This window comes from Martes martes (assembly GCF_963455335.1).
Source record: "Martes martes genome assembly, chromosome: X".
Classification (NCBI taxonomy): domain Eukaryota; kingdom Metazoa; phylum Chordata; class Mammalia; order Carnivora; family Mustelidae; genus Martes; species Martes martes.
In genome coordinates this window covers 113,693,645-113,709,190 of record NC_137897.1, presented here as the reverse complement: position 1 = coordinate 113,709,190, position 15,546 = coordinate 113,693,645, and the positions used below count along the sequence as shown (strand labels likewise).

Genomic DNA, 15,546 nt, shown 5'->3' with positions numbered 1-15,546 from the left:
TGCAAAAAGGTGGTTTTATTCATTTTATTTTTTTAAATTTAAATTCAGTTAACATGTAGCATATTATTAGTTTCAAAGATAGAGTTCAGTGATTCATCAGTTGTATATAAAGTAAACTTCTTCTGTAAAGGATCAGAGAGTAAATGTGGCTTGGTAGTCCACAAAAGTTGTCAGTCACATATTCTTTATTTTTGGTAGCCCTTTAAAATACTGAAAGCCACTCATAGATACAGACTACAAAAATAGGATGTGTGGGCTGTAGTTTGCTGAACGTCTGCAAGGATAAGGAGAAACTCTTAGAAACATTAATGCAGAAAGAATAAATTACCTAGAAGGGAAAAAATAATCGGATTGGAATTGGATTTCTCATTTGCAACACTGAAACTAGAAAGCTCTTGAAAAGCATCTACAGACTACTGATCAAAAAATGCCACAACAAGTAGCACTCTTAGATCAAAGCAAAAGGACTCTTTGCCACAAACCTTGATCTTTAAAGGGAATACAGTGACCTTCCTCTGGGTATGACCCTCCTCACTGGGCAATGAGTAGAATGAGTAAAGGGGCCATGTCCACTTGGAGCCAGTGTTCTAGGAGTCAGCAACTGGCCCTCCTTGTGCCACCATTTTCTGGTACAGAACTGGAATCACGGGATTTTGGGGGAACTTGTCCTTTCAGGCCCTTACAAAAGTATGCTTATCAAGGTAGACTATTAGAACATGTTTAATGATTTATTAGCTTGGTTTATACCTTTTAAATATTTAAATATATGATACATAGACTTCTGTTTTTATTCTTGCTCTGGGCCCCACAAATGTTGAAAGAAGGCTTGACCATAACCCAAGAATCATACTGTAGCCATGATATCAATGATATGTCAAAGATATGTGGAAATATATGAGAATTTAGAGATTATATCATCCATGAACCTCATATGAGTAAAATACTTGAATAAAAATAGTAATAACCAAACACTAAAGGAATCAGAAAAGAAACCTCAAGCTAGAAAAGGAGTTAAAACTATGGCAAGCAAGGTTTTGTGAGACTTTGGACTCTGAGAAACAAATTGAGGGTTTTGGAGGGAAGGGGGTGTGGGGTTGGGTGAGCTGGTGGTGGGTGTTAAGGAAGACATGTATTGCATGGAGCACTGGGTGTGGTGCATAAACAATGAATTTTGGAACACTTAAAAGAAATGAAATAAAATAAAATTAAAAAAATGGAATAGGTTAGAAAGGTTTGAGTATATGCCTTAATGGGCAAAATAAGGGCTCGGCTCTAGAAATAGGATATAATGTAAGGAAAAATTTTTTCCAAGTTTTTACTTAAATTCAAGTTAGTTAACATATAGTGTAGTGCTAGTTTTAGTAGTAGAATTTGGTGATTCGTCACTTACATATAATACCCAGTGCTCATCATAAACAAGTGCCCTCCTTAGGGCTGCCACCCATTTAACTGCAAAACTATTTGAAACAGGAAGTGAGGAAAGGCCAAAACAAATGTCTTTTTGTAATTGTAGTAGTGGTATTGCTGTAGGAATAGCTAGGAAAAAAGAAGATACAAATATTCTAAAGACCTCAGCTTACCGAATAGAAAGAATTGGGAAGGACATAATGCATCTTGGCAGAGGATATTATGCTGTTTGGTATGGGAAGTATGGCAGCCATGAGTCATAACATGATAGAATATTATGCAGTTATTAAATATTATGCAGTTATTAAAATTATTAAATATTATGCAGTTATTTAAAAATATGCAGTTATTAAATATTATGCAGTTATTAAAAAAATCAATCAGATTTATACCAGTTGATGTGGAAGGGATTTCCGTGAGTACTGGTGTTTGGAAAAAGTCCAATGCAGTAAGATATATAGGAAATTATTTCACTGTTATAAAATAAGTAATCAAGGAGTGAAACATCTCCTTTATATGTTTGTTACATGTGTGGAATTATATGAGGCCCCCCCAATGTGAAATTATATATGAAGTTGTTAACAAAGGTTAACCGGAGTTTGGTGGATATTGGAAGGGAGGAGGAGAGGGGAATGTTAGAGTCAGGTAAAAAAAGAAATGACAGGGCTGCTCTTCTCTTAAAATAGTGTTCTCTCTCCTTCTCTTAAAATAGTATTCCATTCATAAGAAAGTATGGAAAATGCTAGATTGCACTAAATTAAATAGGTCTCCCTATTGCAGGCCTTTGTAGAAACCCCAATATGTTAAATATACACTGTGGATTTTTAAGAGAAAGATACATTATATAGAATACATTCTTGTGACACACCTTGAAAGAGTATTTTGCAGGACATTTTGGGAAATGCTTTAATCAGTGAATGTGAATATATTAATATTGTCCTCTGATAGATACATTATTATAACTTTCTGGTTCTGTGTCTTTATTAAATACATAACCAAAGTATCATGACACATTGCTTACCATTATTCATATAAAGTAACATGTCACATTGTTTACCATTATTCAGCACCCCCAAATTGTTTAGAAATGATTATGTAGACATTCCACATTCTTCTCATGTATATTCTATTGATTCAGTGAATGCTGGATATTGCCATTTTGATAATGTTTCTGTCAATATTCCTTATACGTTCTTGATGCTAGTTGGTTTCTGATGTTAAAGTTTATCTTTTCCTTCCTCCATACCACCACCTCCTGCATTTTTCAAGGGTCACCATAACTATATTAAACAGGCTATACTTTTTCAGACACTTAACGATACTTTTCCTTTTCTCAGCTTGAGCTTGTACAAGTTGACAGTTTAATCCAGATACCGTGTAATCCTTTGAATTCCAAGCTTGGACACTGTTGGAAGAAAGAGATACATATTTTCTATCATCTCAGTCAAAAGACAGAATTGAAAAAGAGAATGTTGAACTATAAGTATTTTCAGTCTTTTGCTGAATACTGTCAGGTTAGGAAAGGTGCACAAGTATTTTGATAACTGACTTAGATGTTTTCAAGGACTCAGAAGATAGGATTGAGAGATTGTACATTTAATAGGCATTGATTGACATAGTTTTACCAGCTAGCTAGTAGTGACAGTTTTTGTGAGCAATGATTTCATTTTTACAGTATTTCAGGCTCTGAAAACCTGCAAATAATGTGGAATCATAGAATCTCAAACAGCTGTTTCTTGAGAGACAGGATGAGCTAGGGTATGCTGAAGTAACAAATGGCCCCCAGATCTCAATGACTTAAAGCAACAAAGTTCATGCCTCATTCATACTACAAACCCTCTATGTGTTGACTCAGGGCTCTGCTCCTATGTGTTGTCTTCCCTCTAGAACCCAGGCTGTTGAAACAGCCACCATATGGAATGTTGCGAAATGTTGTAGCAAAGGGGAAAAGTGAGTAGAAAGTCTCTTGAAGTTCCATTCTGCCCAGTAGATTATTTATTTATTCATTCATTCATTCACTGGGGGGCATGCACAGAGGGAAAGGGAAAGAAAGAATTGTAAGCAGATTCTATGCTGAGCGCAGGCCCAATGTAGGTCTCAGTCTCATGACCCTGAGATCACAACCCTGAGGTCATGACCTGAACCAAAACCAAGAGTTAGATGCATAACTGACAGAGCCATTCAGGCACCCTGGCTACACCTAACTTCTAAAGGGTAGAGAAGTGCTATTGTCCTATGCCCAGAGGATAGCCATAATCTTGTGATGGACCCTACAACTTCCTTACCACATTGACCTCTAAAAGGCCATTTATTCTAAACCTGAACAAAATCTTATTCTTACAATGACTAGTTTATATACTCATACTCATTCTCTGAAATAATATACTCCCAAAGTTACCTTATATCTTTATTATTACTCTCAGTATTATAATTCTTTTATCTATGAGCAGGATCCTAAATTTGAGTATCCAGCCTAATGTATGATTCTAGTATTTCTTTGGGCTGAACACTCTTCAGGTTCTTGCTAGGATTTGTGTGTGTGTGATTTTCTGAATTAAATATGAATTTGAGAATTTTTTTAAATCCAAATGGTACTTAATGTAGAAGGGTATGAGGAAGACCTACTTTTCAAATACCCTGTGAATATTTTTTATTGATATTCCTGGAGTTCTGATAATGACCAGATGTTTCAGGGTGGGGAGGTTAAGTGAAATAAAGGATAAGGACAGAATAATTGGAACATGTTTCTCGTCTTTATAATCAGGATTTGTGTGTGTGAAAGATAATTTGATTCAAGATGAATTTAGTTCTATTTTATTTTTATTGCATTAGATTGCAGCATTAACTATTTACTTAATTTTATATTTGTAAATCATATTAGTAATATTAAAAACATCTTAAATAGTACCATGCTCATATATGGAAATGAGTAAACACTTTTTAAAAAAATTAAATAATAATTGACATACATATTGTATTAATTTCAGATGTACAACATAGTGATTTCATATTCTATACATTATGAAATGCTCAACACAATAAGCCTAGTTACCATCTGTTGCTATACAAAGTTATTACAAAATTGACTATATTACCTATGCTGTACATTATATCCCCATGACTTGTTTATTACTGGAAAATTGTACCTCTTAATCACCTTCACCTACTTCATCCATCTGCCAAACTCCTTTCTGCTGGCAATCATGTTTGTTTTATGAGTGTGTTTTGTTTTGTTTGTTCATTTTGTTTTTTAGAGTCCACTCATAAGTGAAATCATATGGTATTTGTCTTTGTCTGTCTGACCTATTTCACTTAGCATAATATCCTGTAGGTCTATCTGTGTTGTCACAGATGGCAAGATCTCATTCTTTTTAATGGCTGAGTAATACTCCTGTGTGTGTGTGTGTGTATGTGTATGTGTGTACACACCACATCTTCTTTATCCATTTGTCTATTGATGGACACTTTGGTTGCTTCCATATCTTGGCTATTGTAAATAATGCTGCAGTGAGCATCTCTCATAAACCAGTTTCATGTTGTTAAAAGAAGAAAGGTAAACTAAAAAATATGTTAAGAGTAAAGCTGGGGTGCCTGGGTGGCTCAGAGGGTTAAAGCCTCTGCCTTTGGCTCAGGTCATGATCCCAGGGTCCTGGGATCGAGCCCCGCATCGGGCTCTCTGCTCCCCAGGGAGCCTGCTTCCTCCTCTCTCTCTGCCTGCCTCTCTGTCTACTTGTGATCTCTGTCTGTCAAATAAATTTTAAAAAAAATCTTAAAGAGTAAAGCCTTTTAAAGTCCCATAATTTAAAGCCTAATTTTTCTCAAGATACATTTTTGGAGAATCTCAAACATTACTACTAGGGACACTTAGGGAATAATCTTCCTTTGGGAAAGTCATATGGGCTGGATAAGTTTGCATAGAGCCAGAGATCAGTTTTCCAGTATTTTCAGGTTTTTTTTCTTTAGAAAATATATGGTAATTTCTTTCCAAAGCACTATTAGCAGTTAAAATGCTTACTTCAAGGCATCTCAGTCACCTTGGATTGGAAAATGAAAACGACTGTATTTATTTTTTTAAGATTTTATTTATTTATTTATTCATTCATTTATGAGCGATGGGGAGAGAGAGAGAGAGAGAGAGAAGCTAACTCTGTGCTGAGTGCAGAGTGGACACAGGCGCAATCTCACAACCCTGAGATCATGACCTAAGGGGAAATCAAGAGTCAGGTGCTTAACTGACTGAGCCACCCAGGAACCCTGGGAGAGAAAGAATTTTAAGCAGGTTCCACACCCAGTGCAGAGCCTGATGCAGGGCTTAATCTCACAACCCTGAGATCAGGACTTGAGCTGAAATCAAGAGTTGGACACTTAACCCACTGAGCCACTCACATGCCCCTAAAATGACTTTAATTAAACAAAAATATGCATCTGCAATATGGGAACATTTTTGAAGCTAAAGAGAATTTGAGGGTATTTTTTTAAAATTATAGTAATAGGAAAAAGCCACTACCAGCCACTTTGTAAATTTTAATACCCACTACAAAGAGGTTACCAAAGCTGCTAGAGGCAGAAAAATGCTGCTTAATGTGGGGTACATGATTTTTTAATTGCAAATTTGAAACTCTTTCCATTTCAGCTCCCTGCTTCTAGGTAGTAGATTGTATCGGGTTCATACCACCTATTGATGGGGATAAGGAATAGGATATTTGCTCTTTTTCTGTACCCTGAAGTTCCTTGGCCTGCTCTGATCCTAAGCTGATCTTGGTCCTTTATGTCCCTGAAGTCTTACCCAGCTCTTGTGGTCATTTTGAGACATTTCTGGTTTTGCCTTTTGTGGATATAAATCAAATTCTATGCACATTTGTTTTGCAACATAATGCCTAATATTTAAATCATCTCAAAATAAGCTTATTTTATGTAAAAATCATTCTAACAGAATGAGTGTTTGTCTCCATTTTGAAAGGGAGAAAACTGAGGCTCAGATTTAATGACTTGTCCAAGGAGAGTTAGTATTTTGTACCAAAGTCTCTTTACTTTCAAAACCTGTGGTTTTCCACTGCACTGAGATGCCTCCCTAAAGACAGAAAAACATTCTATATAGAGAAGATTATTGTTCCCAAGGCTCTAACCACTTTATGAGAAATTTCTCATTAGTTCTCATAATACCTAACCTAGCAAGAATTCTAACAATTTAACAGCTAGAAAAAGTAAGACTCAGAGATGGTACTATTATTATCATGTTAGCAAGAGAAGTCATTGTAATATGCAAAAGAAGCAGATAAACCATTTTTTAAAAGTATGCTCTTGGGGCACCTGGGTGGCTCAGTTGATTTAGGGTCCAGCTCTTGGCTTTGGCTCAAGTCACAATCTCATGGTCCTGGGATTGAGCCGTGTTGGGCTCCATGCCAAGTGTGGAATCTGCTTGGGATTCTTTCTCTCCCTTTCCCTCTGCCCTTCCTCTCTCTCTAAAATAAATAAAGCTTTTAAAAATAAAAAGTATACTCTTTCAACATTTCAGTAATTGTTAATACTATGATTTGGAACAAGTATTCACTAAAACTTACTAGTTTTTGTGGTCTAAATACCTATAATGATAATCCTCTAAAAAGATTTTTATTTGTCTCTTTGGTATTACTAAGCACACTTCCTTTCTAATAGCCCAGAATTGCACTGAAGAGTGTAATTAATAGAATGAAGAAAATGCACTCAATAACTCAAAATTTATTGATACTATTTCATTTGAAATGGAGGCATTGAATATAACCTTGATTATCTTTTTTTTTAAATTTTAGTTGAGCAGTAAAAAACACAAGACGTGCTTGTTATTCCACTTTTAAACATTTTGGTGAAATATAGCAGTTCAGATAATTGAAATCACAGCACTTCATTACAGTGAGATGAGTTTTTCTGGTTTAACTCCTTTCCCTCTTATGTTGTAGAGTTAATAGAACTGAACTGTTAAATGAGTATGCTTAAAGTGCTCACACAGACCCACCATCCCACCTAAATAACACAGAAGGTTCAGCCCTGCTCATAACCCTCATGCACTTCACCCTCTCACCTTAGTTGGTCACATCTGACTAATTGGCCAAAAACTCTTTGTGATCAATTTACCCAATGCAGAGAGCCGTTGGTACCTCTGATTCTACTTTCTGCAGCAAGTATTGTTTCAGAGGCAGAAGTTCCAGGAAGTCGTTGAGTATGGCTTACACACAAGACAGCTGTGGAAATGTCAGCTGATTATTTTGCATTCCTTATTTTCACTTATCTCTCTTCTTACAGGATGTTAATTATATGTGCTTTCTCTAGCACTCAAGTATATTTTCCATGTGTGCCTGCTTTGTTTTTATCAGGCAACATTGGCTTTACTGGGAATAAGTCTGGGGATGGGATAGTACTGCCAGGTGTCATGAAGTCATAACCTCAGTGGGAGACTGGAACGTAAGGCAGTGGTGGAGAATGTAGGTTATAAGCCAAGAATTCATAAGGCTACAATTGCTAGAAACTATTGACAATAGGTTAAACAAATAGTAGTTAGCTTTTCTCATAGAATAAGAAGCCTAGAGATAGGCAATTTTTGACATTGGTTTAACATTGCATCCAAGCAGGTATAATTTAGTAGAAAGAAAAAGTTGATCACTCCTTTAATGAACCTGCATCCCATTCAGAATTAAGCTAAATTCATGAACATCTCATACCATGTTCAGTCTTTCCCACATAACTGGTCTCACCTGTTTTCGGTCATATACCATCTACTCCCAAGTACATACACTAACACTTGAACCATAGCAAACTACTTAAAGACCAGATTTGACCCATTTTCTCAGGTCCCTGTTCTTTTCTTCACATTCACTCTACTTGTAATACACTCTTCTCTCCCCATCCTTGATGGGCTTTTTCTTCTTTCAGCTTAGCCATCATCTTTTCAAGGAAAAGTCTTACTTGGCCTCATCATAGTCATTGGAACCTACATTTGCCTCGAGTCTAGCCTTTATTATGATGTATTATAATTGATTTCTTACATGTTCATCTCTTCCATTAAACTGAGCACATCGAGAACACAGACTTTGCCTTATTTGTCATTGTATTTCAAGTGCCTACCATAATGTTAGCATGTAGTAGGATCACAATAAATGTTGGATGGATAAAGGATCACTTTATGAGCCCAAGGTTGATTTTCCCTGCCAAGGAGTAGGGTCTTGCTCATAATGCTTAGTGTCTTTTATGTAGTATAGCTTCATATATACCATTCCTTACTCCCTCTTTATAAGCTAAAGTCAGGGTATAGAGGTTGCTTCTAAAGCTGTATCAGTGGCTGGCGGCACAGCTGCCTTTGCATCTGAGGGATACACTACTTGTCCATAAGGAACCATATTTTTTCTTGGTGCCTAGAAGTCATTGGTTGTTTCTTTTTTTAAAGATTTTATTTTTTTTTATTTGAGAGAGAGAGAGAGCATGATCAAGGGAAGGGACAGGGGAAGAGGGAGAGGATGAGAAGCAGACTCCCTGCTGAGCAGGGAGCCCACATGGGGCTTGATTCCAGGACCCCGAGATCATGATCTGAGCCAAAGGCAGATGTTTAACCAACTGAGCTACTTAGGTGCCCTGGTATGGGCTGTTTCTACCCTAATACATAAAAAGGGAAAAATTCAACTTGTTAACAGAAAAATAAAGCGGATCTCAGGTATTCAAAGTGTAATGATTTTAGAAAGCCCTTGCTAAAAAGTTAACACATATTCTTTTAATAGAGGTATGTCCTGGATTGGATCCAGGAATAGAAAAAGAAATTTAAACAACAACAACAACAAAAAAAGCCGTTGAAATGTAAATTAAGTCTATAGTCAGTGTTAGTATCTTAGTTTTGACAAATATTACATCATATCATAGAATGTTAACAGTATGGGAACTGAATAAGTAGTATGTGGGGAATCTGTACTACTTTGCATTTTTTTTCCTGTGAATCTGAAAGTATTCCAATAAAAAAATTTAAAAACCAGGGAGGAGTTCCACAACAGTATGGATATACTAATGCAACTGAATTGTATACTTAAAAATGGTTAAAATGGTAAATTTTATGTTATGTGTATTTTGACACAATAAAAAATAGAGAAAAGACTAGGTGTGCTAGGGGAGAGGGATAAAAAGGGAAAAGAACTATCATTCTTTAAACATTCTTTTCACTTCCACAGTATTCCAGGCACTGTACTAGAAATAAAAATGTGTTTCAATCTCCTGTTACTGGTGAGTCCCCCAAGGTTGCATGAGTTTAGGTAACATCATATCTGAGCCCTGCTTTAATCTATACTTAAGAGAGACACCCTGGGATATATATTTTTTAATGAGTGATTCAGATGAGTACAGTGATCAGCCAAGTTTGAGAACCACCTCTCTAAGTCTTTTATATCCACTGCCTTAAGAGATGATTTCTCTTATCTTGAAGATGAAAGCTGGCAGCGTAGGGTCTTGTTTAATGTGGACCATAAGAACTAGAAAGACTTTTACAGCCCAAGGCCAAAGCCTTGAATACTGCAGTGAAGCTAGCAGAGCAGGGTAGAAGGAGAAATATCACAGAACTGGATCAAATATACTCCATGTTAAGGTCCAACTCAAGAAGTTAATTTCCCCTGAAACTTCTTGGTTGTGTATTACAGACTGAAGTCGTCTCCACAATATCAATTGGAATTATTTGGCCACTTCTTGTCTTCTCTCTCCATAGACGTTATTGACTGCAGAAACCTCTGGCCACCAGGGAATTTTCAGATGGAATAAAAAGACAATTAGAGGCTGGCAGAGTGAATGGATTAAGGCAGTGTGCTCTGAAGTTCAAACACTAAGCAAGCAAACACTTAAAGAAACAAACAGCTGTGCTTCCTACTTCACTAGGAAGGTGGAAGCCATTAGAAGAGACATTGCCAGCCTTCCAGTACTGCACCTCCTCACCTGCCTGTATCTGTCTCTCCTGCTCTGACTGGCCGGGACCCGTGCTCCCACCGAAAGACCAGTCTGCCTGTTTCTTAGACCAGACCCTGAACTCCCTCACTTTCTAACATGTCAGTGCTTCTCCCACAATGCTACGAGCTCCCTCCCACATCATGCCTTTTCTCCTACCAGATATTTCACATCAGAAGACAACTATGCTGTTACTTCTCCCATCCAAAAAAAAAAAAAAAAAATCTAACTAAACAAAACAAAATCACCAAAACCAAAAATTAGCTATCTTGACCTCTTGATCACTCTTCTCCCTTAGCCAGTTGCTACCACATTTCTCTGTCCTGCTTCAGACCAACACTCTTGAAGATAGTTGTCTATATAGCTTGTCTTAAATTCTTCTTCTTAAAATCCAGACCTTTGCTTCTGCCTTTCCATAAAGAGTGCTCTCGGTGAAGTGAAGGTCACTGATGACCTCTGCATTTCTTAATCCAGTGGCTAGTCCTCATTTCTCAGCCCACTGGATTTAGCAGCATTTGACATAGCTGATTCCTCCTTCCTCTCAGAAATATTTGCTTCACTCAGCTTCCAGGGTCATGTTTTCCTAATCTCTCATTGGTCGCTCCTTCTCATTCTCCTGATTCCTCCTCACCCTCCTGTCTTCTAAATTCTGGAAAGTGCCAGGCTCAGTTTTAGACCTCTGTTGTTATTTATACTCATTCCACTGGAGATCTCTTTCAACACCTTAATTTTACATTTTATCTGTTTGCTAGTGTTCCCCGGATTTATATTGCCAGCTTGGAGTGCTCCCCTGAACTCCATATTAATAAATCCAACTGCCTCCTTGACATCTTCACTTAGATACCTAATATGTCCAACTGAACGGCTAATCTTCTCCCCCAGACAAGCTCCTCCTGCAGTTTTCTCCATCTCCGTTCACTTCTAGTTTCTCAGGCCAAAAACCTATGGTGATTTTTGAATACACTTTTTCTCGCACCCCACATGCTCTCTTTTGCAAGTCTTCCTGACAAGTCTTCCCCTCTCCAATCTGACATTCACATTGTTGCAGAGTAAAGTCTTAGAAAATGCAGATTTTAGCACAGTATTTTGCTGTTTAAACTACTAGAAAATGCAAATTTCAGCGCAGTGTTTTGTTGTTTAAAATAATGTCAAAATTCTTTAGCGTTACATTCAGTGGTCTATATTACCTGCCCTTTTCCTACCTCTCACTTCACTTTCCCCCTACCCCCAAAATCCTGTGCTCCAGCCCCGCTGCTGTGCTTGCAATTACATTAAACCACCAGCTGTTTCAGGACATTATACATTTTTCACACTTCCCCTTCTTTCTGAAATATCCTCGTGCCTACCCCAGAATGATTATTTCCCGAGTCCCTGGATGTGTAATTGGAATAGACTTACCTGCTCATTGGCAGAACCCTCACGTTTGTTCCTCACCCTGTGAGGTAAGAACATCAGACTGAGGCCTTATTTTACACTAAAGAAAGGTACAGCGGTGGACACATAATCATGAGATCTACTAGTTAGTCCTATCACATGACACATGACTGACATGCTGCCAGCCTGAGAGTGAGGAAATAAATAGACAGCTGAGGTATCAGCGCAGAGGTGATCCTCACCTGGGATAAGGCATCATCTTCAAGGGCACAGAATGCACTCTAAATTAAGCATCAGTCTCTTAGTTTGTCCCACAGACTAGGTAGCTTATAAACAACAGAATTTTATTTCTCACAGTTCTGGATGCTAGGAAGTCTCAGGTCAAGGTTGGTGAGAGCTCTATTCTGGTTCATAGCCATTGCCTTCTAGCTATGTCATGGTGGAAGGGGCTTCCGATATCTCTGGAGTCTCTTTTTTGCAAGGGCACTGATCTCATTCATGGAGACATCACCCTCATGACCTGTGTACCTCTCAGAGGCCGCACCTAATACCATCATCTTTGGGCATTAGGATTTCAGCATATCAGTTTGGGGGGAACGTAAACATTTGATCACAGCAGCCAGTACCTTGTGCTATGTTCCTGGTAGTGAGAATGCGTGAGTCCAGGAAACAAGGCATGCACATTGTAGTGGCCTCACCCACCATCACTCCCGGTGACCTACTTTAAGAATTTATCCTTCCTGTTCCCAGAGCTCTGGATCCTGTCGGTTCAGGAGTCTTGGTTCCCAGAGGGGAGTACTTCCACCAGGGCACATAGCAAGGCTCTCATCAAACATTAATGGTGAGCTAGCACAGAAAGGAGTCACTAAATGGCAGGAATCACTGACCCTGATCATCAGGAGACAGTGGTGCTGAGAGGATATGTCTGGCACCCAGGTGACCCACTTGCATTTCTCTTGCTGTTTTCTTGCCCAGTTTTAACAATGAATGAACAGGTGAAGCAGCCATGGCCTGAAAAGAGCCTTGTAGCTGGAGTCTCAGGCTGATCAAGGATGATGGTTTGGGTCACCCTATCAGGTAATCCACCAACTTGGAGAGCTGATAGTTGAGGGCAAGTTTTATCTAGAATGGATAGTGTAAAAGGGAGATGAGTGAGAATTAGATGGGGCCTGGAGACCAGCTTCAGCATGGGAGCGGTGGCTCATTCTGGTAACTCTTCTCTTAGATGCTTTCCTCAGGAAAAGCCCACGAAATTCCTAAAGGATCTGCTTTTAGAAGTAACGTGAAGCACATAGATCTGAGTGAAACAAAGGTTGGGTGGTAACGGATGCTGTCTTGTATTGCCCAATTCCCTTTCTCCCCAAAGCCTACAAAACTGAAATACTCATCACCTCAGCTCTTGAGAGTATAGGTGGCTGGCAGTTCTCAGCTGAGTTCCTCTCCAGGGTTTCAGGGTTTATATTCTCTGAGTGGCTGGGGGAAGAGGGACCCCATATCCAGTGACTGGCTGATGCAATGATACATACACTCAGATTTCTTACCTCAGTTTGAAAAAACTTTTAAGGGCCATTCTATCCCCAAAGCTCCCCATGAGATGAACTGAGGTTTTTGCCTTGTCTGTATCACAGACCAACTCCTTCCTCTTCCTAATCCTGCTTCATTTACTCCCCTCCCAGTGTTGCTTCTGAGAGCATTCTCAACACATTTGTTGCATGCTAATTTCTGTCTGTGAATCTGCTTCCCATGGACCCCAGCACATGTCAGGTACCTGTTCTATCCTCTCTTTTCAATTTAGGACGCCCCTACATATAGCATTTGCACAATTTTATTTAGGTCTTCTCCCATATAGACTCTATGCCCTTTGTAAGCAGGGAGCATCTGCTTGTTTGATGTATCATCAACCCCTGGCCAAATGTTTATCAAATGAAAAATGTGCTCCCATGACACCACCAAACATGGGATATTGCCCTGGGATATTGCATTTCAGTCCAGAGAAGAAAGGCATGTAAATGAATAGGATATTTAATGGGAGTTAGTATGAGTGGTAGCGCCATTTGTGTTTAATATTTTTGGTGTTTGTTCCATTTGGAGGATTTAAAAAAAAAGATTTATTTTACTTTATTTTTATCTAAGTTCAATTAGCCAATGTATAGAACACAATTAGTTTTTGATATAATGTTCAGTGATTCATTAGTTGCACATAACACCCAGAACTTATCACATTACAACATTGTCCTAGCTGATTCTAATTCAGTATAGGTAAAGTAGAAGGCTTGGGAGCCATGAGGTTATGAATAGGACTTTCCCAAATTTCTGTGTTATCTCAGCAAATTTTCAATTTTCTTCTGAAGATTTTTACTTTGGCTAGTCAGCTGCGTGGATAAATTTGGGTATTTTGTGATGGGGGAAAAAGTAATTACTACTGTTGGTTTCTTAATATTATTGAGATATTTTTATGAAATTTTAAAATTTAATCTAATGAAATTTGTGGATAATTTAATGAAATCTTACAAATAAATTTGTTTTTAAGCTTTAATTTTTAAAAATTTTAAAATCTTGATATGTACCTAAAAAAGAGCAATCTTAAACTAATTGGCAAAAGCTATGACTTTTTTTTAAGGTAGGTAAAAAATTATTCATTCAATTACCATTCATTTCTATTTTTTCTCCATGGAGGCATTTTATTTGCATGTATGTATTACATCTCTAGAGAAGAACTCCAGGATTTCCCCCTCCTATGTCTTTTTGTCTTGCTTCTTCATGGTCCATCGTGCCAGCTGAAGTTGTCAGTACGATGAAACCAAACTGGTGGGACTGGAGCAGATTATTCTGCCATTTTTCTAGATCTTTGAGTTGTACCTCACATGTGGGGCTGATCAATCCATATTTGTTTAAACTGCCTGTGAGATTCACAACAGTTTTCCCAGCTCTGTGATTATCAAGAATTTCAAATTCCCCAATGTAACCATGTTTCATCATCACAGTTAGAAACGGGATGATAACTTTGGAGCATGACTGAATAAGAACCTGGCGTTTGCCTCTCTTTTCAGCATTGTTAGTGCTCTTGAGAGCCTCTGCCACGGCATTCGAGCATACCCTTATGGCGGCCCTCAAAGATGGTGGAAAGAACATGCATTTCGTTTTTAAGCAGACTGCTTTGCACATTGTACTTAGTCTTTTCAAGTGTGTGATATACCAATTTACTCTTCAAATAGTAGTGGAAACAGTTTCCTTAGCTTTTTCTGATGTTCTATTAGAGAATATTTGCACAGTTAATATACTTCCATATTTATAAATATATCCAGATTCTCAATTCTACTTTTAGTTTGTGATACTGTGTGTCCTGAGACACTGTTAATATAGTTCCTTTAATGATACAGAATTTCTCTGTGCCTAGATCTTTCATGTGGGCAGTTCTCTTCTGTTGGCATCATATTTAATACTGTAACAGCAACTCCATAGCAGAAAATTCATATTGATGCCATGAGAACAATGCCATACATTGATTGAATGTATCACTGTTACACTGATTGATTTGGTATTGTGTAAACATGGCATGTTTCTAAGAATTTCAACAAATGAAGAAAATTTAATAAATGTTTGTTGCCATAGGAAACCAGCAGAGACCTGATTTGTTTTTTTTTTTTAAACCAGTTTTTTTAAAATAAATCAATAAAATAGGGATGCCTGGGTGATTTAGTTGGTTAAGCATCTGCCTTCGGCTCAGGTCACCATGGGTCCTGGGATGGAGCGAGGAGCCTTCTTATCCTTCTGCCTGCCTCTTCCCCTGCTTGTGTGTTCTCTGTCTCTCCTCTCTTT

At 38.0% G+C, this 15,546-nt stretch overlaps 1 protein-coding gene across 1 annotated transcript; it reads right to left on the bottom strand.

Moving 5' to 3' along the window:
- Nucleotides 1-14,433: 14,433 nt before the first annotated feature.
- On the bottom strand, nucleotides 14,434-14,892 carry LOC308337496 (small ribosomal subunit protein uS8-like; the record flags this gene model as incomplete). The annotated part of the gene is made up of 1 exon (XM_080795586.1): nucleotides 14,434-14,892. One exon carries the CDS (start codon nucleotides 14,890-14,892, stop codon nucleotides 14,434-14,436), a length of 459 nt encoding a protein of 152 aa, XP_080651712.1.
- Nucleotides 14,893-15,546: the final 654 nt, after the last annotated feature.